This window comes from Onychomys torridus, chromosome X, assembly GCF_903995425.1.
Source record: "Onychomys torridus chromosome X, mOncTor1.1, whole genome shotgun sequence".
NCBI lineage: Eukaryota > Metazoa > Chordata > Mammalia > Rodentia > Cricetidae > Onychomys > Onychomys torridus.
In genome coordinates, this window is record NC_050466.1 from 29,089,354 (window position 1) to 29,114,938 (window position 25,585).

At 37.6% G+C, this 25,585-nt stretch overlaps 1 protein-coding gene across 6 annotated transcripts in view; it reads right to left on the reverse strand.

Annotated features, from left to right (window-relative positions):
- Znf280c (zinc finger protein 280C) overlaps window positions 1-25,585 on the reverse strand; it is a 61,583-nt gene that overhangs the window by 28,006 nt on the left and 7,992 nt on the right. For 4 of the 6 annotated variants that reach the window (XM_036174664.1, XM_036174663.1, XM_036174659.1 and 1 more), the window contains 6 exons: window positions 21,905-22,051; window positions 10,974-11,039; window positions 10,530-10,663; window positions 7,912-8,020; window positions 4,790-4,957; window positions 4,552-4,661 (listed from right to left, as the gene is read on the reverse strand). In XM_036174664.1, the coding sequence (XP_036030557.1) occupies window positions 4,552-4,661; window positions 4,790-4,957; window positions 7,912-8,020; window positions 10,530-10,663; window positions 10,974-11,039; window positions 21,905-22,040 (723 nt within the window). In that variant the 5' untranslated portion in view covers window positions 22,041-22,051. Of the gene's footprint in view, window positions 1-4,551; window positions 4,662-4,789; window positions 4,958-7,911; window positions 8,021-10,529; window positions 10,664-10,973; window positions 11,040-11,647; window positions 12,173-21,904; window positions 22,052-25,585 lie in introns of those variants that run through there. The other 2 variants (XM_036174660.1, XM_036174661.1) reach the window with 2 other exon arrangements.

The following is a 25,585-nucleotide window of genomic DNA, read 5'->3' on the forward strand; positions in this document are numbered from 1 at the left end:
AATATTTTAGTAAAGCATAGTTGGAACTAGACTTCTGAGCACAATGTCATTCTCCTAATATAAGGCACTAGATAATGTGTGTCCCACAAAGAAAGATTCATCAATTATATCCTCAAAATCTCAATGCATTCTATCTATAACACTTTGTAGTGGATAGCCATCCCAGCATTGGCCTGGAAGTTCCAACCCCCATTGAGGCTTCAGTAATGGTCACGCCCACAAGCCGGGGTGGAGGAGGAAGCAGAAGACCCAGGATAGAGAGGAGGGCTCTCTCTTGGTTCTGGGACGCTGGATGCTGGAGGTAGACCGAGCAGAGTTCTCCAGAGAACACCGCCAGACTGTGCCATACCTCTGCCAGACCCTACAACCTATCCCTTCATTTGTAAGTTACCCCACAAAATAAACCTCCCTTTTAACTACGTGGAGTGGCCTTAATAATTTCACCAAATTCACTTAAATATTTCATGGGGGAAATTTACCTCAAATAAAACCAAAATCTCATTTAAACTGATTCTAATGTAGAGTACTTTTCACACCTAAGTCTTTTCTCATTGAAAAAATAATTTTTTATTATATGGTAGAATTTCTCTAGGAGGATTCTCTAAGAATAACTGGAGCAGACAGGAGAGGTGGCAGGGTGGCTCAGCAGTTAAGAGCATTGGCTAATTTTCCAGAGGACCTGGGTCTCATTTCTGAGCACCACATCATCACAACTGTTTGTAACTGTAGTCCAGTGAGCCAATGCCTCTTCTAGCTTCCAGGAGCATCAGGCATGTAAGTAGTGCACAGACATCCATGCAAACAAAGCACCCAATACATAAAATAAAAAAAATAAATCTTTAAAATAGTAACTGGAGAACAAAAATATAACAGGAAAAATATTTGCAAACCATTGAATTCTTAAAATTGTTCAATATTCAAATTTTTTAAAGTGTTAGAAAACAACTGTGAGAAATCTTATAATCAGTAGCACAGCAATAACAAACAACAACATTAAAAATATCCTAAACCAACTAAAAATAGACACAGATGGTAGGAAACTAGAAAGGGGCTTATGCATGAAAGGACAAAAATTATTTTCAGAAGAAAATGACCATATAATTAAATTTCAGTAAATGTTATCTACTCTGTATTTAAAATATAAAGTCATGATTGATTGGATTAGCATCGGCCATTTATGAAAGAATTTTACATTACTGTCTGTGAGGGCCAATCTTGCTTGTCAATGTGACTAAATCTAGAATTAACTAAAACCCAAGCAACTAGGCCCACCTGTGAGGGATTTTTCTTGGTTGGATCATTTGAGGTGAGACCCATCCTAAATCTGGGTCACATCTTCTGGTGGCAGCACACATAAAAGAACACAGGAGGAGCTTTGGGCTGTTTGCCTGCTTCTCCTCAATCTCACTGGCAAGTTCATTTAGCATGTTCCTGAGTCATTCCTTCACTGGTGTTCGAACTCAGTTCTTTGGGATTCCAATGTGGACTGCAAATCAGCAGCTCTCTAGACTTGGGACTCCAGCACCAGACTGCTGAGACTGAACAACTAACTCATGGATCCTGGACCCTTTCCTCACTTTTTTCATTAGTTCTCATTATTTAAACTTTCTAATAAACATTTGGAAAATAAATAAAGGCAAAGGGACCAAGAAGACATTTCTTTTTAAAAGACATATAAAATGAACAATAGATATATGAAAAAGCACTCAAAATAGTAATCGCCAAAAATACAATGAGGTTTCACCTCAATGGGATGGCTCTATCTAAAAGAGAAAAGGTAAGTGGAGAAAGCCAATTCCTTTATACTGTGGGTATAAATATAAACCAGTAAAACAATATGAAACAATATAGACGTTCCTAAAAACAATATAACAACTATATGATCCAGCAATGTCACATTGGGTATATATCCGAAACAATTTAATTTCGGATATCAAAGACAAATCTACAGGCTCAAGTTCACTATAGAATTATTCATAGCCAAGACATGAAAGTAATCTAAGTCTACTAATGTACAAATGAAAAAGAAAATGTGGTGTATAGACAGTTTGGAATATTATTCAGCCTTAAGAAAGCAGGGAATTCTACCTATTCCAACAAAAATGGATAGACTTGGAAGATATTATATTAAGTGAAATAGGTCAGGAACAGGACAACTATTTCATGAATACATTTACATAAGAAATCTACAATAGTCTAAATAAAACTACAAACAGTAGAATGCTGAGTGCCACAATCTCTGTAGGTTTAGTTATTCAAGTTATTCAAGGCTCTAAAGATCTACTGTACAGCATTAATATGTATAGCTAACAACACTTAATTGGATGCTTAAACTTTTGCTAAGAGGATAGATTTTATGTTGTTATCACAGAAAATGCAAAATGGGCAGGTAGGAAGGTTCTAAAAGTGTCTATGCTTACGGTTTCACTTCTGTCCACATACCTATACTACCAGTTAAATCTTTTACATCAATGACTGCAAATAGGTTTAGCTAAACTCCTGAAGGAAAAGGAGTTTTCACATAGGGTTAAAAAGAAAAGGCAACACAGGTAAAAATTAGAAACATAAACAATAAAGGGCTTTGGAAATATTAAAAATAAAAGGATAAAATAAGAATATATCAAGTAGTTGGGCAAGGTGGCTCGTGCCTTTAATCCCAGCATTTGAGAGACAGAAGCAAATGAATCTCTGTGAGTTCAAGGCTAGCATGGTCTACATAACAAGTTCCAGAACAGCCAGGGCTACATAGAGACCCTGTCTCAAAAATAAATCAATCAATAAATAAAGGAATTTAACAAGCAAATGGAAACAAGAAAATAAGGATTATGGGAGTTGGAAAAATGCTTCAGTGGGTAAAGCATTTTCTGTACATGGGTGAGAACCTGACTTTGGATCTCCAGAACCGAGAAAGGCCGGGCATGGTAACACATGTCTGTAATCCCTGTGCTGCTACAGAGAGATGGGAGGCAGAGATAGGAGAATTTAGCATACACAGCTACCACCCACAAAGAGACCCTGTCTCTAAATAGGTAGAAAGCAAGGACTAGCACCTGAGGTTGTCCTCTGATCTGCACATGTGTACAGTGAGAAGTGCACACTTACACTCAAACACACAAATGTACACAGACATATCCATACACTCTACACATAAAGGATAAGTAATAATTAAATGACTAGATAAATAAATTAAAATAGAATTTAGGCCAGAATGCATTAAGCAACAAGGCAAAAAGGATACTTTATTTAAAATGCCAGGGAAGTTATGAGAGAGAGAGAGAAAGAGAGAGAGAGAGAGAGAGAGAGAGAGAGAGAGAGAGAACGAGAACTATATCCTAAAGAGAATACAAAATAGAATTGTCAAATATCAAAGAAAGTACTGATGATATAAGACTGGATTCACTATTCTCACATGCTCAGGGAGATAAGACATACTAACATCCAGTATCAGTTTTGCTCCCAGAATAGATAGATATTTGTATTTGAAATTTTGAGAACTCCTTCTCACTCCTCTACTTTTCTCCAAGATGTGGGATTTAATAACAATCTGTCTTTGGAACAGTGAGCAGAACCTTTTCCTAAGATGCTTCTTTGCATTCTCCCTAGCCTTCTTTTCCACATATCACCTATCTTATTTATCTTACTGTTCCCTCCTCCTTCCTCACTGCCATTCACATAGGGCACGCAAAGAGAAGACCTTTACTCTCTACGAAGATACCATAGAATACTATTACCATACTTTAAGTAGAAATCCCTCCAAATCCCAGACTTTTTTAGTAGCTTCAAATTTATGTAAAACCTAAGTTCAGGAGCTTGAAATTCCAATATAAAGCTACAATTCATTTATAACTCTATATATCCTATTCTGGATTGAGTTAAAACTATCATTTCATAAGAAATGCCCCCACAAAGAAATTGTGGAAAATTAAGACATAAAGCTAAGATTTCCGTTGAGAAATATGAAATAAATATGACAACATGGAAAAAGTAAAATGGAAGACATTTTAAGTTATATTTAAGATTAATAAAATTTGGGGCTAAGGAGGTGGCTCAGCTGTTGAGGGCACTGGCTGCTCTTCCAGAGGTCCTGAGTTCAATTCCCAGCAGCCACATGGTGGCTCACAAGCATCTATAATGAGATCTGGTGCCCTCTTCTGGCCTGCAAGCATACGTGCAGACAGAACACTGAATACAAAATAAATGAATAAATCTTTAAAAAAATTAACAAAATGCCTGCTTTATGAGAAGTAAAAAGAATGGCATTATTTAGTCAATAAAATATAATGGCTTATTAATTTTCAGTTAAAATTAAAATGCAATGCACACACACTACAGTATATGTATGATGAACTTAAGTTTTATAATTTCATGATTGGGAAGAATTTAAATTTTGTATAATCATTATGAAAATTAATCTTTTACTCATATGAAAATGATAATAAAAGAAGCTTTATTATTTAAATATCTAGACAAACAAATATTTACTCTCTATTATTCTTAATATTTCATGGATTCATAAACATTTTCAAATATCAAAATTTGAAACTATTTTACCTTCATGTGGCATTTCAAAGGATCCAAAAAGCTGAACTTAACACTGCACTTTGGACAGGATCTTAGTGAAGGTGCTCCAGTTTCAGGCTGAATTGATGAGGTATTTTCATCTAAAATAAATTGAGGCCTTTAGTCAAAATTGGTCTTTTAAAAAACTTAAACATGTTTAAAAAATCTATCACAATTATTAAAATTTGTTTCTAATGAATACATTTTTCTATGTGGATTTCATACTTACTTGCTACTATAACCTGGGAGGAAGCCTCCAAAGGAGAATTGCTTGAAGATGATGAAGAGGAAGGACTTGCTTCAGAAACACTTGCATTGGTCTTTGGCTTTTTTGGATTAACACTGTTTATTTTGGAAGTAGAAGGATGTTTTAATCCTAATGAAGCTTGATCGATACCTACAAAGATTAAAACATCAGGAAAGATATTTACAAGTGCTTTAGTATAGAATATTACTCTTTAAAATTGCTATAAAAATGTCCTTAGATTTAAAATTTAGTAAAAAAGCCTTAGAGCTAACTTAATGAAAAAATTATATAATAAAAAAGCAGAAACTATACAAGGAAGCAGCTTCTTTGGATCATATATATTTCAGATTCACAAAATAAACTTGATGCAGGGAAACTATAAAGATACTTTCAAATAAAGCTATCCATTAAAGGAGGCAGAGAAAAAAAAAGCACAAACCCCAAAAAACCTAAAGCAAAGCAACAATAATATAACAAAAAGAAAGAGAAAAAAGGTAGACAACTTTCTCTGAGCTAAGTTCTTATAAATGAGTTTATGTTTTGGTGATTAAATACATTCAAACTTAAAATATACTCATTCTAAAATTCAGGAGAATTTTTTTAAAGGTCTTTCTAAAATCTTGAGCTATGCAATGAAAGTTGAATTTGGTCTTCTCCCAACTAATAATCTGACAAGTTGTTGAAATTACTTGGTTGTTCCATATGTATACTTCAACCAGTCATATAAAATCTAGAATTTTTCCAATGGCCTACCAACCACTATCCTGAGTTGATTAGATATAAAGGGCATTTCAGACAGGGCCATTCCTTTTATTTTTTATCTGACTTTTGTAATTTAAAAACTTGGGAGAAATAGTTCTGTTTGAAAACTATCATCTTAGCATGCAAAGGATTCAATAATCCATGGCATCTGTCTGAGAAAGAGGCACAGACAAAGGAAAAAATTATCTTATGCCAAAAAATTATTTTATAAAATAATTGAAAGGAAATTGTACTTTGTGACAAAGGCTCTCAAACCATCCATAGTTTAATGCTCTCAAGCATACATTCACAGGAGAAGCAGAAGACATATTCTCGGAAAGGTAGAGACTCCTCTGTCAAATTCATGATGTTTCATTTGTTGAGATGGCAGAATTCTCTTTCCTATCATTGGAGGCTATGGTTACTGAATGATTGATTATTGCCAGCACTTGAAACTGACTTTGGTTTTGTTACTTTAATGTTTTTTTAAGATTCCTGTGTCACTTGAATAATCAATAAATGTTGGCATTTTGCACTAGGTAATATTATACAATATGCTAGGTAATAAAAATAGACCATTTTAATATATAATATTTAAGGATTTATTTTTATTATATTCATGGACATGTATGTTTGTGCATCTTTGTGAATGTATGTTATACATATGTCTTCAGATCCCAGAAGAAGGTGTCAGATCTCCCGGAGCTGGAGCTTCAGGTGGTTTTGAGCTGACTAACACGACGTGGGTGCAGGGAACCAAGCTCAGGTTCTCCAGAAGAGCAGCAAGTGCTCTTAACCGCTGAGCCATCTCACCAGCCTCCTAATAACTTTTGAAGCAGAGGGGTATCTTAATTACAGAAAATTACTCTGAGATAATGAGTTTTAAATACTGATCCTTCAAGTTGTTAATTTTATTTGCTTTTGGTCTTTGCTATTCCCTACTTTCAAGTCTTCCTATTTAGACAAATAAAAATGAGCAGGTGGACCTAGTTAAATCCAGTGGATCACACAGCAAAAACAAAAACAAAACAAAAAGACAAAAAGTGGGGTGGGGACTTGATTAGAGGACTGGGGGTTGGTGGGGGTATGACAGGTATAGGGTAGGAAGGAAGGAATGTGGTTAGAATGCATTGCATACACGTGTGAAATTGTCTAATAATAAAATGATGAAATAGAACCCTTTTTTTTTTTCTAGACAGAGTTTCTCCGTGTAGTTTTGGTGCCTGTCTTGGATCTCACCCTGTAGACCGGGTTGGTGTTGAACTCACAGAGACCCACCTGCCTCTGCCTCCTGAGTGCTGGGATTAAAGGCGTGTGCCATCAACGCCTGGTGAAAAAGAACCTTTTTGAAATTAATTTTTGAGACGGAGTCTTATTTTGTAGCTCCCGCTATCCTGGACTTTGTTATGTAAACCACACTGGCCTTGAACTCACAGAAATGTGTATGTCTCTCCTGGGATTAAAGGCCAGCCTGGTCTACAGGGTGAGCTCCAGGACAGCCAGGACTACATAGAGAAATCCAGTCTTGAAAAGTCAAAAGAGGAAAGAAAGAAAGAATGAAGGAGAGAAAGAAAGAAAAGAAGGAAGGAAGGAAGGAAGGGAGGGAGGGCGGGAGGGAGGAAGGGAGGAAGGAAGGAAGGGAGAATAAGTTCAAGTAGCACACACTAGCTAAACTAACAGAAAGAAAGAATGGGGCTGGAGAGATGGCTCAGAGGTTAAGAGCACTGACTGCTCTTCCAGGGGTCCTGAGTTCAATTCCCAGCAACCACATGGTGGCTCACAACCATCTGTAATGAGATCTGGTGCCCTCTTCTGGCTTACGGGATACGTGCAGGCAGAACACTGTATATGTAATAAATAAATAAATCTTTAAAAAAAGAGAAAGAAAATAGTCTATTATTAAATAATTTAAGATTGTACATAAAAGGCATTCAGGAATGACTAGCTCTATTTCCATCTTAGATGCAAAAATAACATGAAGGCACCGAGTTCAGAAGAGAATTAAAAATGTATGTGTGTATGTATGTGGGTGTATTTGTGGAAGTTAGAGGATAACCTGCCGGAGTCAGTTCTAGCCTCCTATCTTGTGGGTTCAAAGATCATACTCAGATCATCAGGCTTGGCGACAATTGCCTTTATTTGTTGAGCCATCTTGCTGGCTTTTAAAATCTTTATTAATTTGTTTATTTAATGTGCATCTGTGCATGGCATGGAGTCAACTCTACTTTTATGAAGTGGGTTCCAGGGATCCAACTTAGGTTATCAGTTTGGCAGCAAGCACCTTTACCAGCTGTATAGAAATTCTATATGAACATTAATGAAGTCTCTTTTTATAGATTTTAAGAAGAAATACTAAACCCAACCTTTTGTACTCTTTTTCAGTATGCTGGAGGATGGTGTATCCTTGGTTGAGTCTAACTGTAAGACAGAAGAAGCAACTGGATCATCTTGTGATGAAGTCTTTGAAAAACTCTGTAAAACATTAAAGATACTTTGTTTGTCAATTATTAGAAATGTAAACCAAACTGGATGCTAGTACTACAAAGACAAGTTAGAAAACACAAATGCAATTACTACTCTCTGCTAAAATGAGCACATACTGGGTGAGAAGCATATTGGCATTCTTCATTTTTTTTTTAATTTTTCTGGAAAACTAAAATTAGTTGTAAAAGTTGTTAAAATAAAAAAAACAGTGATAACACTAGCAAGGTTTCATTTTGGTATAACTTCTCTGCAAGAACATTTTAGCAGCATCTACTAAAGGCTTTGAAAAGTACATATCCAGCCAGGCGATGGTGGTGAAGCCCTTTAATCCCAGCACTTGGCAGGCAGAGGCACTCTGTGAGTTCGAAGACAGTTTGGTCTACAATGCAAGTTCCAGGACAGCCAGGGCTGTTACATAGAAAAACCCTGTCTTGAAAAACAAAAAACAACCTAAAAAGTCCATATCCTCTGATATAATCATTCCACTTCTAAGAATTTGTGTTAAGGGAATGAAAATGTTAAGAGTATTTATAATAGCAAAATATGAAAACCTGTGTGTTCACCAACAGAAGAACAGTTAAATAAGTTGACAGACTATTAAGCATCATCATAGTTTTGAGGAATACACAATGAATGGCAAAGAAATATATTTTCAATACAATATTCAGTGAAGATGAGGAATAGTTATCAAATCTGGGTAAATATGGTCCTGAATGACAAACTATACTATCTACAGAAAATAAAAATCAACATATAAAATGTATTTATTTCCTTGTTTCTAATTCTTTTCATATACGTAACTTTCACAATAGGAATATAAAGATTTTGTTTGCATGTTTTATGTTTTCAAGTTGAGAGATGATTAGGTATACATACATGGTGTACACACATACACATAGACTTAAGAATTCGGAAGACAGCTATTGAAATTACCTAAATCAGCTGGGCAGTGGTGACCCATACCTTTTTTAAAAGTATGTACTTAAATGTATGGTCAGATATGTGTATAAACCTCTGGGTTAATATGGTTTGAAATCCCATGTCTATTAGTTACTTAGGCCTTTGAGAATCATTTATGTTCTTTGAGTTTTAGTCTCCTCAATCATAAATTGGGAATAATAGCCTCCCTCATAGTAATGTCCTAAGAATTATATGAGAATTACATTTGCACATATTAACAGCTTCCCTTCAAATGTTAAGAATTACCACTAGTTCTTACTTCTATGCAAAGTCTTTTGTTATTGCTCCACTTGGGGAGTTATTTTGTTTTGTGAGACAGAGTCACACAATGTGGTCCAGTCTAGTCTAGAACTTACTATGAGGAGATTGGTCTCAAACTCACAATCCTCTTGCCCTTAGCTTCCCAAGTACTAGGAATACAGGCATGTTAACAACCATGCTGGCTTAAAATGTTTAAGAACTAAACAATGAAAAGGATTTTGAGAATAAACAGCCATGGTTTGTTGGAATAATTGTCCCATTTAAGAACACCTAAGTTTACTCTCTTAAAAAGTTGATTTCCTGTGTGTTTCCTCATTACTTGATTCTTTCTATAGCTATATAGAAGCTTCTTAGTTTTACGAGGTCCCACTTGTCAATTCAAGTCTTTTCCTATACCTATATCACTTAGCTACTACCTATATTTTCTTCTGGCACTTTCCATGTTTCAAGTTGCAAATTTGATACACTTTGAGTTAATTTTTGTGCAGGGTGATAGATATGAGTCTAATTTCAATCATCTATATGTAGATATCCAGTTTTCCAGAACCAATGCTTGAAGATGCTAGCTTTTCTCTGATGTGTTTTTGGCTTCTTTGTCAAATACTAGGAGTAGAATATGGGCTACTACAAAAAATTCTAGGTAAAGTAGCCATTGGATTTGTAGTGTTGACTTTAATATACGGGAAAAGCTTTATATAAAAATCACAAAATATATTGATTTTATTGCTATATAACTGTGTCAGCACAATAGTGTTCTTTAACACCATGAAATAATTTTAGTTTAAAAATGAAGCTGAGCCAGGTGGTGGTGGCACACGCTTGTAATCCCAGCACTTGGAAGGCAGAGGCAGGTGAATCTCTGTGAGTTTGAGGCCAGCCTGGTCTACAGAGCTAGTCTAGGACAGGCTCCAAAGCTACAGAGAAACCCTGTCTCGAAAAACAAACAAACAAACAAACAAAACAAAAAAGCTGAGTGTGGTGGCTCATGCTTTTTAATCATAGTACTCAGGAGGCAGAGGCAGGTGGATATCTCTGAGTTTAAGGTCAGCTTGGTCTACATAGTGACTTCCAGGACAGCGAGAGATACATAGTGAGACCCTTTCTAGAAAAAAAAAAAACAAACAAAACAGAAAACCTAAAAATAATGACATTTTCTTTGAGTAATTAGCTATGGTATTTAGCTATGACCATTTTCAATTCTAGCTGGATATATCGTATCCAATGTGTTCCTGAATTAACTGTGAAGTTAAAGTGAAGTTAAAAAAAAAATACTTACAGGTTTAGACACAGTCTGAACACCAGAACTCTCTGAAGATTTGGATTCAGGATGAAATATAGGCAAAGCAGCCACTGGATTAGGTGATGGATTTCTATAGTGTCGATTTGCAGGTTTGAATATGTTAGAAATAGCTATATGTAAAAAAAATATATATAATGAACATGTTGGTATACAACTGTGTCAAATAGTTGAATTTAAAATTAAAATAGTAAGGGCTTAGCCATTAAGCAGCAGTGGACCATGTTCAGTTCCTAGCATCTACGTCAAGTGTTTAACAACCATATATTAATTCCATTTCCAGGGGATTCAATGCGCTCTTTTGCTCTTCATGGGTACCTGTACATACATGGTGCGCAAAAATCTCACACAGGTACAAATACATACACATAAATAAAAAATTAAACAAATCTGTAGTAGTAAGACAGTACAGTAATACTGTACCTGGACTGAGTGAGTCATTCTTTAGTCCCTTTGATGATGAGCCAGGGCTACATCTGTTCAAAATATCTACAAGAACATTTAAAAACTCATTACTGAAATGAAACACAGTAAGATAATGGAAAACTGTCTAAAAATAGACATACACAACCAATGATACAAATATATTTATTCCCCTTAATGATAATAAGATTTTAAGACTCAAGTTCTTGTTACTCAAAAATCAAGCCCATGCCCAACCGTCATGCCACATTTACACCCCTAGAAGTCTGGAAGTTTCATTATGGACTAGCTGACTGGATTGCTTATCTCATGATTCTCAGTATCATTGCTTGACCTCTGAAAGGAAAATTATCAGATAATAGATTAAGTCAAACCTAGATTTTATTATTTGATTAGTTTCAGGAATTAAATACACTATTCTAGAAGTCAATTTGGGCCTGACAGGATACTCTTAGATCATTTCAGACTGTTATTTCTTGTCCCTGTGTGATTTTCTGATTACTGAGGAATCATATTTAAATTTAGAATTTTAAAATTTGATTAAAATTTCTTATCACAAGAAGGTGATATCTAAGTTAGGGTTTCTATTGCTGTTGATAAAAACACCATGACCAAAAGCAACTTGGAGAGGGAAGGGTTTATTTTATTTTACAACTTGTACTCTACCATTCTACCTCTGATAAAACTGTATAAATGATGAAGCAGTTGTCTGGACATGAGAATCATTTTCAGACACAAACAAACTAAACATTCCAAATACTTCTTGTTCTGTACATTTGAACTAAAAGGAGAAAAGACAAAGAATTAACAAACAAGATATTTGAATTCTTTAAAAACTAGGGGGTGCACTCTGTCCAGGGAAGATGGGCTAACTGAAAATCTTCACCTCTCTTTCTATTCACCCAAGATGAATGCCCCAGTCTTATCCCCAGCTCTGTAGAAGACCACCTGAGGGCCTCTACACAGGCCTCTATGCATTCTCTGCCACCATTCCCAGAGCTAAGCAGATCCTGGTGGTACACACTGCTTTCATCCTCCTGTGGGACCTCCTGCCACTCGCTTAGCCCATCCCTATTCTCTAAGTATCAGATCTCAATATCTAGAAACATATTTTACCTGGAAACCTCAGTGGCCATACCAGTCAAGACTCCAGAAGAATTCCCTACCAGGCAATAAGAACCAGAGAGGGCCAGGACTACACAGAGAAACCTGTCTTGAAAAAACAAACAAACTAAAACTAAAACAAACAAAACAGACAGAGGGAAAGAAATCAAGGAACAAAACACGCACCCAACAAAGACAAGAACAGATATCAACACCTAGATTTACAATCTTCCCAAACCCAGGTGCCTGGACACCCACATAAAAATACAATAACAGCCAGGACAATATGTCTCTCCACTAGAGCCCAGCGACCCTGATTACAGGCCTTGGATATTGCAACATAGCTGAAGGATGAGAAATATGCTTAAAATAGCCTTTATTAATGTTAGCAGCTCTTAAAGAGGAAATAAATAGATTCCTTAAAGAGTCTATGAAAACATAGTGGAAGGAAATGAATAAAACTTGGAAATAGAATCAATAAAGAAAACCCAAATGGGCTGGAGACACTGGCTGCTCTTCCAGAGGTCCCGAGTTCAATTCCCAGCAACCACATGGTGGCTCACAACCATCTGTAATAAGATCTGGTGCCCTCTTCTGGCCTGCAGTCATACATGCTGTATACATAATAAATAAATAAATCTTAAAAAAATAAAAATAAATCTAAACATAAATCCTGGCACAAAACATGCAAGAAATCTGGGACACTACCGGAAGACCAAATCTAATAATAATAATAGAGGAAGGAGAAGAAACACAGGTCAAAGGCACAGAAAATATTTTCAACAAAATAATGGATAGAAATTTCACTACTCTAAAGGAGATGTCTTATCAAGGTACAAGAAGAATACAGAACACCAAATAGACTGGACCAGAAAAACATTCTCTTTGGCACATAATAATCAAAACACTAAACCTAGAGAACAAAGAGTGAATATTAAAAGCTGCAAGGGAAAAAGATCAAGTAATATATGAAGGTAGACATATAAGAATGACACCTGACTGCTCAATGGAAACTCTAAAAGCCAGAAGGGTCTGAATAGTCTACAGATTCTAAGAGGCTACAGATGCCAGCCTAAACTACTATACCCAACAAAACTATCAATCACAATAGATGGAGAAAAAAGACATTTCATGATAAATCCAAATCCAGCCCTACAGAAGGTGCTATCAGGAAACCCCAACCTAAAGAGGTTAACCACACCCAAGAAAACACAAAGAATAAATAATCACAGATCAGCAAATCAAAAGAGGACATACACACACAGACCACCACCACCACCACCACCACAACAACAACAACAAAATAACAGAAAACAACAAACACTGCTCATTGATATCTTTCAACATCAATGGTCTCAATTCCCCCAATAAAAGACATAAATTAACAGAATGGATGCAAAAATAGGATCCATCCTTCTGTTGCATCCAAGAAACACTCCTTAACATCAAGGATAGACATCACCTGGGCTAAAAGGATAGAAGATATTCAAAGCAAATGGAACTAAGAAGCAAGCTGGTGTAGCCATTTTAATATCTGACAAAATAGACTTCAAACTAAAGCTAACCAGAAGAGATAGGGAAGGACACTACATACTCATCAAAGGAAAAAAATCACCGAGGACACTGCAATTCTCAACATCTATACATCAAACACAAGTGCCAAGTTCATAAAAGAAATACTACTACGGCTTAAATCACATATTAGCTCTCACACACTGATAGTGGGAGACTTCAATACCCTACCTGACCAATAGACAGGGCATCCAGACAAAAACTGCATAGAAATACTGGAGCTAACTAACTTTGTAAACCAAATGTACCTAACAGATATTTACAGAACATTTCACCCCCCCCCCCTCCCCACACACAAAAGAATATAAATGTTCTCAGCACATCATGGAACTTTCTCCAAAACTGGCCACATATTCAGACATAAGCAAGTCTCAATAGATACAAAAAAAAAAAAAATGAAGTAACACCACTGCATCCTATCTGATAACCATGGATTAAAGCTGGATATCAAAAACAACAGAAAGCTTAAGAACTCATGGAAACTCAACAACTCACTACTGAATGGAAAAATGGGTCAAGACATAAATGAAAGACTTTCTAGACTTGAACAAAAAAGGATGTACAACATACCCAAACTTATGGGACAGAATGAAAGTTGTTCTAAGGACAATTTCATAGCACTAAGTGCCTACATTAAAAAAATGGAGAGTTAGTTCATACTAGTCACTTAACTGAACACTAGAACAAAAAGAAAAAATTACACTCAAAAGGAATAGATGGCAAAAAATAATCAACTAAGGGCTGAAATCAATAATAATAGAAACAAAAATGGAGTCAATGAAACAAATAGTTCTTTGAGAAAAATCAGTAAGATTGGCAAACCCCTATTCAAAGTAGCTAAAAGGTGAAAAGAATATCTCAATTAACCAAATTAGAAATGAAAAGGGGGACATAGCAACAGATATCAAGGAAATCCAGAGAATCATACAGACATACTTTGAAAACCTATATTCTACTATATTGGAAAATCTAAAAGAAATGGATAATTTTCTTAATAGATACCACTTAGCAAAGTTAAAACAATGTCAGATAAACAGTTTAAACAGACCTATAATCCCTAGTGCAATAGAAGCAGTAATTAAGTCTCCCAACCAAAAAAAAAAATGCTGAGGCCCAGATGGTGTTAGTGTAGAATTCTACAAGACGTCCAAAGAAGAGTTAACACCAATACTCTTCAAATTTTTCCACGAAATAGAAACAGAGGAACATTGCCCAATTCTTTTTGAGGCCAGTTACCCTGATACCCAAACCACATAAACAAAACAAAGGAAGAGAATTACAGACCATTTTCCCTTATAAACATAGATGCAAAAGTACTCAATAAAAATACTTGCAAACCAAATCCAAGAACATATCAAAGAGATCATCTATCATTACCAAGTAGGCTTCAACCCAGAGATGCAGGGATGGTTCAACTTATGCAAATCGATAAATGTAATCCACCATATAAACAAACTGAAAGACAAAAACCACATGATCATTTTATTACATGCTGAAAAAGCCTTTGACAAAATCCAACAGCCTTCATGATGAAAGTACTGGGATTAGGGATAAAAGAGGCATACCTAAAGATAATAAAGGCAATTTACAGCAAGTCCATAGCCAACATAAATTTAAGTAGAGAGAAACAAAGCAATTGTACTAAAATTAGGAACATGACAAGGCCATCCACTTTTTCCATACCTATTCAATATAGTACTTGAAGTCTTAGCTAGAACGATAAGACAACTAAAGGAGATCAAGGAGATATAAACTGGAAAGGAAGAAGTCAAACTATCTTTATTTGCAGAAGATATAATAGTATACATAAGTGAGCATAAAAATTCAACTGGAAAGCCCCTACAGCTGATAAACACCTTCAGCAAAGTAGCTGAACACAAATTAATTCACAAAAATTAATAGCCTCCTACATATAAATGATAAATGGCCTGAGGAAAAAATCAGGGAAACAACACCTTTCACAATAGCCTCAAATAATATAAAATATCTTGGAGTAACTCTAGCCAAACAAATGAAAGACTTGTATGAGAAAAATGTTAAAGCCTGAAGAAAGAAATTGAAGATATCAGAAGAAGGGAAGTTCTCCATGCTCATGGATCTGTAGGATTAATACAGTAAAACGGCCAACCTACCAAAAGCAATGTACAGATTCAATGCAGTCCCCATCAAAATTCCAACACAATTCTTCACAGATCTTGAGCAGATAATTCTTAACTTCATATGGGAACACAAAAAGCTCAAGATAACTAAAACAATCCTGTACAATAAAAGAACTTCTAGCGTGGTGTGCATGCCTTTAATCCCAGCACTTGGAGGCAGAGGCAGGCAGATCTCTGTGAGTTCGAGGCCAGCCTGGGCTACCAAGTGAGTTCCAGGAAAGGCACAAAACTACACAGAGAAACCCTGTCTTGAAAAACAAAAAAAGAACTTCTAGCAGTATCACCAACCCTGATTTCAAGTTGTATTACAGAGGTATAGTAATAAAAACAGCATAGTATTGGTACAAACACATACATGTTGATCAAAGGAATCTAATTGAAGACCAGCCATAAATATCCACACACCTATGGACGCCTGACTTTTTTTTTTAAAGAGGTCAGAAATACACACTGAAAAAAGAAAGCATCTTCAACAAATGGTGCTGGTCAAACTGGATGCCTGTATGTAAAAGAATCCAAATAGATCTATATTCATCACTGCACAAAACTCAACTCCAAATGCATCAAAGACTTCAAAATAAATCTAGATACACTGAACGTGATAGAAGAGAAAATGGAGAATGGACTTGAACTCATTGACACTTTCTGAAGAGAATACTGTTAGCACAGGCATTAAGATCAAAATTAGGGGGTTGGGGATTTAGCTCAGTGGTAGAGCGCTTGCCTAGCAAGCGCAAAGCCCTGGGTTTGTTCAGCTCAGGCAAAAAAGATCAACAATTAGTTAATTGGATCTCATAAAACTGAGAAGCTTCTCCATGGAAAAGACACTGTCATTCAGAAAAAGTGGCAGGCTATAGATGGGAAAAGATTTTTTTTTTTACCAACTATACATCCAATAGAGGGCTAATATGCAAAATATATAAAGAACTAGAAAATCTAGATATCAAAAAATAAATAACCCAATTTAAAAATGGGGTACAGAGCTAAACAGAGCATTCTCAATAGAGGAAACTCAAATGGCTGAGAAACACTAAGAAATGTCCGTCATCCTTGGCCATCAGGGAAATGCAAATCAAAACTATTTTGAGATTTCATTTTCACCTATCACAATGGCTAAATTGACAAAACAAGTGACAGCTCTTGCTGGAGAGGATGTGGAATAAATGGAACATCTTCCATTGCTGGTGGGAGTACAAACTTGTACAGCCACCATAGAAATCAGAATGGCTGTTTTTCAGGAAGATGGGAATCAATCTACCTCAAGATCCAGCTACACCACTGTTAGGCATATGCCCAAAGGACACTTCATCCTGCCACATAGACATTTGCTTAACCATGCTCATTGCTGCTCTACTCATAACACCCAGAAATTGGAAACAACATAGATGCTTCAACAGATGAGTGGATAAAGAACATGTGATACATTTACACAATGGAATATTACTCAATTGTTCAAAACAATTCAATCTTGAAATTTGCAGATATATAGACAGCACTAGAAAACAAATCATCCTGAGCAAGGTATCCCAGACCCAGAAAGACGAATATGGTATGCATTTGCTTACATGTGGATGTTAGCTTTTAAGTCAATGTTAATTAAGCTACAATCCATAGACTCACAGAGGTTAGGTATGGGGTAAGGGACTAGGGTGGGAGCACAGACTAATAAGGAAAGAGAAATAAAATAGATAGTTATGTATGCATGGGGGGACTGGAATAGGGAGGATCAAGTAGGGATCGGGAGGGTAGTGGGGGATGAGGGAGAAAATATGGGAAAGACAGCTAAAATCAAGGGCCATTTGAGGAGTTTTGGGGGAGTCTACTATAGTAGAATTCTCCCAAATCATATACATATAAAGAAGACGATCTAAATGAAATCACCAAATAATGGATGAAACAGAGCCACAACTGGGTATCTCTTGTCACCAAATGAAGCTTCCAGTACTGGGACTAGGTTATATCTAATTGAGTTGTTGGGCAAAGGAGTCCCATGGGAACCCCCAAATAACCCAGGCTGTTGCCAATACAAAAGGCTGCTTTTTGCAAACTGACAACAGGCCCCATAGTTGAAGAAAAACCTACACAACTCATTGAACTTGGAGTTGTTGAGCTGGTGCCTCTGTAGAGCCTTCACCCCTACATTCCAATGTCTTTGGTAGAGACATGCTCTAAAAAGACAAACGCTAACACCAATCCAGCCACAAACCCTCTATCTACTACAATGGGGTACTCCCTGTAAGATATGCTAGGGCAGTGGTAGCATAAAGGTCGTGGGAGTAACCAAACAATACCTGATTTGATTTAAGATGGAACCCATATCTGACACTATAGCCCAGGGACCTAGGGTAAAACCAAATACTACTGTTCTAAAACAAACAAACAAACAAACAAACCAACAAGAAAGTATAGGAATAAAATGACTCCTAATGATATTCTGCTATACTCATAGATCAGTACCTTGTTCAGCCATCATCAGAGAAGCTGCTTCTTGCAGCAAATGGGAACAAACACAGAGACCCACAGCCAGAATCATGTAGAGAATGAGAGACCTTGGAACACTCAGCTCTAAACATAATGTCTCCATCAAACCCCTCCCCTCAGGACTTAGGGACCCTTGGGATAGGAGGCAGAAAGAGTGTAAGAGCCAGTGGGGATGGAGGACACCAAGGAAACAAGGCCCTGTAAATCAACAAGACTGATGCACATATAAATTCAGAGATTGAGACAGCGTGCACAGGACCTGCACAGGTCTGCATCAGATGGAGTCTTAGAGCTTTAAGGAGAAGTGGACACATGTTCCCACCCCAACCCAGAAGCATTCTCTGATTGATAACCACTTGCAAATGAAAATTTACTTTTCTCTTAGAGAGTCTCACTGGGGGAACTATCTACTATTAAGGCTAGGCTGCAAGTCCTGAAAATGAACTCAACACATATTTTGAGGTTCCTTATTTCATAATGTCGTGTCAGGGCTCTTAATTTTATTTTATTTTTATTTTCATTTTATTTTATTTAATATGTATGTGTAGCTAGCGGTTTTTTGGTTCTGCCTGGCCTAGGGTCAGGACAAATCTCTCTTATCCGCCAGTCTCGCAGCTGTTCAGACCCAACCAAGTAAATACACAGAGACTTATATTACTTATAAACTGTATGGCCATGGCAGGCTATTTGTTAAACTGTTTTTATATCTTAAATTAACCCATTTTTATTCATCTATAAGTTGCCACATGGCTTGTGGCTTACCAGTATCTTAACATCTCTGTCTTAGCCTTTGACTTTTCAGAATTTTCTTTCTTGCTTGTCCCGCCTATACTTTCTCCCTGGCTACTGGTCAATCAACATTTTATTTATACAGAGTGATATCCACAACATATATGTATATATTTTTTTTCTTTCTTTTTATCTTACATGTCCTTTGCATATATATTATGGCTTCTGGTTTAATGTTGTTATGGAATGCTTAAGTGTATGAAAGAGTGGGTCTCTACAGTTATATGTTTTTTGTGTCTTTTGTTAGGGGCTCCTTTCCTTCTGTTTGTTTATGTTGTCCTATTATGATGTGTTAGGGTTTTTAAAAATTTTTACTTTATTATTATTTTTCTTCTTTTAATAGTGAGTGTTCAGCCTGCAGGCCAGAAGAGGGCACCAGATCTCTTACTGTAGATGGTTGTGAGCCACCATGTGGTTGCTGGGAATTGAACTCAGGACCTCTGGAAGAACAGCCCTTAACCTCTGAGCCATCTCTCCAGCTCCCTTTTTACTTTATTTTATTATTATCCTTTAGAAGTCTATTTTTTTCTAATGAAAGACAGAAAGGGTGTGGATCTGGATGGAAGAGGAGGTGGCGAGGAACTGGGAGGAGTAGAGGAGGGGGAACCATAATCAGGATATGTGAGAAAAATATACATTTTCAATGAAAGGAACCCCCTCCATACACAAACAAACTAGGGGGGCTGGTGAGATGGCTCAGTAAGTAAAGGTGCTTGACAACCTAAGTTTTATGCCCAGGACCCACATGGTAGAGAGAGAGAAAACCCATTTCTGCAGGGTGTCCCCTGACCTCCACTCACATGCCATGGCATGCTCATGTACATGTACATCTCTCTCTCTTTTTCTCTCTCTCCCTCTCTTTCTCTCTCTTGTCTGCGCGCGCACACACACACACACACACACACACACACACACACACACACGGTGATATTTTATTTGTACTGAAATGTGATTTTATTTGTATGTTAATAAATAAAGTTGCCTGGGGGTCAAAGCTAATAGCAAGCCATAGCAGAAGCCAGGCAGCGGTGGTGCACACCTTTAATTCAGATCACATGACAGGCAGATCTCTGTGCATTCAAGGATACAGCCAGCATGGAGACACATGTCTTTAATCTCAATACGAACCATAGAGACCTGGAGGTCTGTATAGACAGGCAGTGATGAGGAGGTCATGTGGTTGGGTTTACAACCAATGAGAAGGCAGAACAGAAAGTCAATAAAAAGATAGACAGGAAGTAGGTCTCTTTTGGAGGGGAAGGACAGCGGCAGCTAAGGGTAAGAAAGGCGGTTTTAAGTCTCAGCTCTCCGCTACTGCTCTGACCTCTTGGGCTTTTAACTCAGCATTTGCCTCTGTGTTTCTTATTTAATCAGATGGTTACCTTTACACACACACACACACACACACACACACACACACACACACACAGTCTCTCTCTCTCACACACACACACTTTCTCTCACACTCTCTGTGACACACACACACACACACACACACACACTCTGTGACACATATACTCTCACACACACATACCCTCTCTCCTCACATACACGCATCCCCTCTCTCACACATTTTCTCTCTCCCTCACACACATATACTCTTACACACACATACCCTCTCTCCTCACATACACGCATCCCCTCTCTCACACATTTTCTCTCTCCCTCACACACATATACTCTCTCGCACTTTCTCACACACTCTCATTCTCTCACACACACACCCTCTGTCACACACACACATGCACATTCTCATACACACACACACACACACACACACTCTCACATACACATACACCCCCTCTCTCACACATTCTCTCACATACACACACACCCTCTCTACTCACATACACACACATCCTCTCACACACATACATGCACACTATCTCACATTCTCTCTCACATACACACACACCCTCTAACACACACACACACACACTCACATACATACACACACACTCACATACATACACACACACTCATTCACTCTTTCTCACCCCCACACACACTCTCACTCACACACACACACTCTCACACGCACTCTCTCTCTCTCTCTCACACACACACACACACTCTCTCTCACAAACACATACACACTCTCTCTCTCACACATACATGCACTAAAATGTCCATCATAAAAATATTTGAAAAGTAGGATCTCTATCATATAAGGCCTATAATGCAGTCAGGTAAACTTAATCCTTAGTTAATTTGATTATTTCCCCTTTTCTTACACATGATATTTTAACCTCTCACCTTCATTATTGTGTCCCAATCACATCACTACCATGAACATCTTAAGTTCTTACTGACCTTTACCTTGCTTTTTTTCTTTAAATTTTTTAGGTGTGTATGTGTATGTATGTGTGTACACCTGTGTGGGCATATATGCTTGTAGAAGGCCCAAAGCATCATGATGCTGGGGTCTTCCTCAATCTCTTTTCACTCTATTCACTGAGGCAAAGAATTAAACCCAGAGCTGGCCAATGAGTGTAGACTCTAGTCAGTCACTTCCCTCCAGGGATCCCCCTGTCTCTGCTTTCTAAGAGTTGGGATTACAGGAAGGCTGCCAGTCCCAGTTGGCATTTACACGGCTTCTGGGGATCCACATCCCAGTACATGTGCTTGCAGCTTGCATGGCAAGTGCATTAATTGCTAAAGCATTTCCCTAGACCTTCCTTGCTTTTCAGCTAAGCTCTGTACTGAATATGTACATCAAGTACTAAAAATAAAACAGTCGCAGGTTTTTCCCACTCAAAACAACAACAACCACAACCACAACCACAAACAACCCTCATAAGAAACTTCACTGAAATAAATGCTTACTTGAAATGGCTGGTTTAGAACTTGATATCTCTCCAACAAAGATCAACTCGTCATCATCATCTTTATTTTGAACTTCTACTTTCTGTTGCCATGGTTCCAACTCTTCTTCTTCACATTCCATGAAAAGTTCTGCCATTTTTGAATTATCTAATTTCCAAAAGGAGAGAAACAACCCTCAGTTTCAAAAGGAAAAATACTTTTTTTGTAATAGGAAGTATGCTAATTAAAGATAAACTTTAATAATCCTAAGGGAACCTACTGAATAACTGAAAAACTACATAACATATATCATAGCAAGAATAAATTGAGAAAACAATCTGTAATATCTAAACTAGGAGCTCAGTGTAGCGGTGTGCCCTGCCACTCTACCTACCATTCATTCAGGAGGTTGTAGTTAACAGAACAGAGTAGCATTTTTTGAGGCCAGCCTGCTTTACACAATGAAGCCCTGTCACAAAACAAAGCTAGTAATAAATGGCTAAGTAGCTAGAGGACTGGGAACAGCAGTTGAGTTACAGTGGCCAAAATTTTCTTTTTGAGATTTTTGCTTTACATATATAGATGTTTTGTTTGCATGTATGTCCACGCATCACATGCATGTGATACCTGCAAAAGCTAGAAGAGGTAAGGTCATCTGGAACTGGAGTTTTTTGGCAGCCGTGTGGGTTCTGGGAAACAAACTGGGGTCTTCTGGAAGAACAACCAGTGCTCTTAACTGATAAGCTATCTCTCTAGCGCCAGGTGGCCAAAAATTTACAATCAAATCCAACCAAACTAAATTCATGTTACATGACAAGGATATGATTATACATACAAAAGGATAGATAATCATTACCTGAAACAAAAACCCACCTCTTGTATTTTAAAAAGGGATATAAACCAAGAATAAGAGGAAATTAGATTGGAAGAAGGAAAATACTGCATCAGATTCAGAGATATTAGGGTACAGAACAAAGAAAAATGAGATACTAGGATGAAAACAGGGAAAATGGAGAAGCCTATTCTATTCCAGGGTAGAGTAGACATTTCTCATCTCAAGAAATTAAACAAAGGATGTACTGCAAATACTACCAGTTCTGAATAATCACACAGCTCACAACAAACATTTTAGTGTCTCACTCCTTTGGGGTGGATGTTTTTGTTGTTTTGTTTCTGTGATAGGGATTTTCTATGTAATTTGGGCTGGCCTGTTCTGGAAGTCACTATGGAGCCTCAGGCTGGCCCCAATCTCACAATTGTCCTGCCTCAGCCTGAGTGCTAGGATTACAAGTGTGTGCTGTCATGCCAGCTCAGTGCCAACATTCTTAGAATACGGAGATGAGCTAGGCATGGTAGTGTACACCTTTAGTCCCAGCACTCAGGAGGCAGGGGCAGGTGGATCTTCTTGAGTTCAAGGCAAATCTGGTCTACACAGTGAGTTCCAGGCTAGCCAAGGACCTATCTCAAAACAAAAACAACAAAAAACAAAACAAAAATGTCTGGAGAGACGGCTCAGCAGTTAAGAGCACTTGCTGCTCTTGCAAGAGGACCTGGGTTCATATCTCACCATTGACATTGGGGCTCACAACTACTTGTAACTCCAGTTTCAGGGGATTTGATCCCCTCTTTTGATCTCTGAGAGCACAAGGCGAGTACATGGTGCCTATACACACACACACAGGCAAAACACTTATAAAGCAAAGTAAATAAAAAATCTTTAAAAATCTATTAAGAAAAAAATAACAAAAACAGATATGGATAACTAATAAGCACCAAAAATTTTAGGAAAGCTTCTAATGTGAAAGACCAAAGCAATGAAACAAATTAAGACTGTAAACAAAACAGATAATACAGAGGAGAGGAGAAAATATTAAAAAGTATATAATGAGAATCTTCTAGAGATTTGACAAAATTTAATAAATAGGGGCTGGAAAGGTGGCTCAGTGGGTAAAGGTGCCTACTGCCCCAGGATGATGGCCTGAGTTCAATTCCCTGATCCCATGTAAAAAAGTGGAAGGTAAAAGAACTCACAAAAGGTCTCCTCTGACCTCCACATGTATGCTATGACATGTGTGCACACAGAATATATACACACCAATAACAATAAAATGAAATTTAATCACAGAAACAATACCATTCAGAAAATGATTAAAAATAAACCAGGGGACATTAGCTAAAATGTATCCTAAAAGTAAAAGTTGAGTATATGTAGAACTGAAATACACACACACACACACACACACACACACACACACACACATACACACACAAACACATACACACAAATAAAATAATGCCTCAGCCTCTCCAATGCTAGATAGAGTTACAGGCATATGCTCTCCATGCTCAGCTAGAAACAGAAATACAATTTTTAAATGTACAAAGTCATCTAATGAAAATTCCAGAAAAAAAAAAAAAGCGAATAGAAAAAAAAGGCCAGGGATGTCTCTCGGCTGATAGAGTACTTGTCCAGTATATACAAAGCCCTGGATTCAATTACTAGCACCATATAAACCAAGCATGGCAGCACACATCTGCAACAATCTCAATATTGTAGAGATGAGACAGAAAAATCAGCAGTTTAAGATCATCCTCAGTGTTTTGTGAACATATTTTTCCTGAACAAAAACGTCTATGCACCCAGACAAGGAATCAATGGAACGCCAAGTGTAATTTGGTGAACCAATGAAGTTTTTAAAAATTAGCATACAAAATATTAATAGCAGTACTACTGTGTTTTTTCAAACAATGTGTATTTAAGTAGACTCTCACCCCTCCTAATTTTCCCAATTACCCTGCTACCCCTGCCCAGCCACCTCCCCCATTTTCCTCTTTTTTTTTTTTTTGGTTTTTTCGAGACAGGGTTTCCTTGTGTAGCTTTGCGCCTTTCCTGGAACTCACTTGGTAGCCCAGGCTGGCCTCCAACTCACAGAGATCCTCCTGGCTCTGCCTCAGGAGTGCTGGGATTAAAGGCTTGCGCCACCACTGCCCGGCTTCCTCTTAAGTTTTATGCATCCTTTTGCACACTCTCCTCTCCCCAGCTCCTTCCTCATTGCCTATTTAACCCTCTCAGTCTCCTTTATAGATAGCCTTGGCTGGCCTAGCAGTGGCTATGTAGATCAGGCTGGTCTTGAACTCAATCCACCTTCCTCTGCCTCTGCCTCTGGAGCAGTAGGATCAAAGGCACATGCATCTGGCCTCTAGATATTTTAATTGGGGGTTATTTACAAGCTCATGAGCAATTTATGGAGGGTGGCTTCACTACTGAAGAAAAAGCCTCTGCACCTAGCAAGTAGTCTCTTGAGCCCCTCCCCCCATGCAAAAGCTTTCTGTTTGGAGACAGGCATGAACCCTTCCCCCAGAAACAACTGCCTGTAAGTCTTGAAGAGGGTTGGGGCCCCTGAACCTGTTCCCCTATTAATTGTTTACAAATCTTGGCCAGATCTATGGCCTCTGAAGCTCATTCCCCTAGTAATTATTGTCTAGAAAACCATCAATCCCTCTTCTTGCAAACCTCAACTGTTAACAGTCTATAATTCCTTGGTGAGGGGCAGGGCCTCATGAGCCCTCCTCTTGGCAATTGTTAACTGAGCCTCTCCCTTGTCAACTTTTTTGTTTTACACTTATTTGTGAGGGCATCACTGAGTAGGTTGATTCTCTCCTTCCACCTTGTGGGTCCCAGGGACTGAACTCAGGTCACCA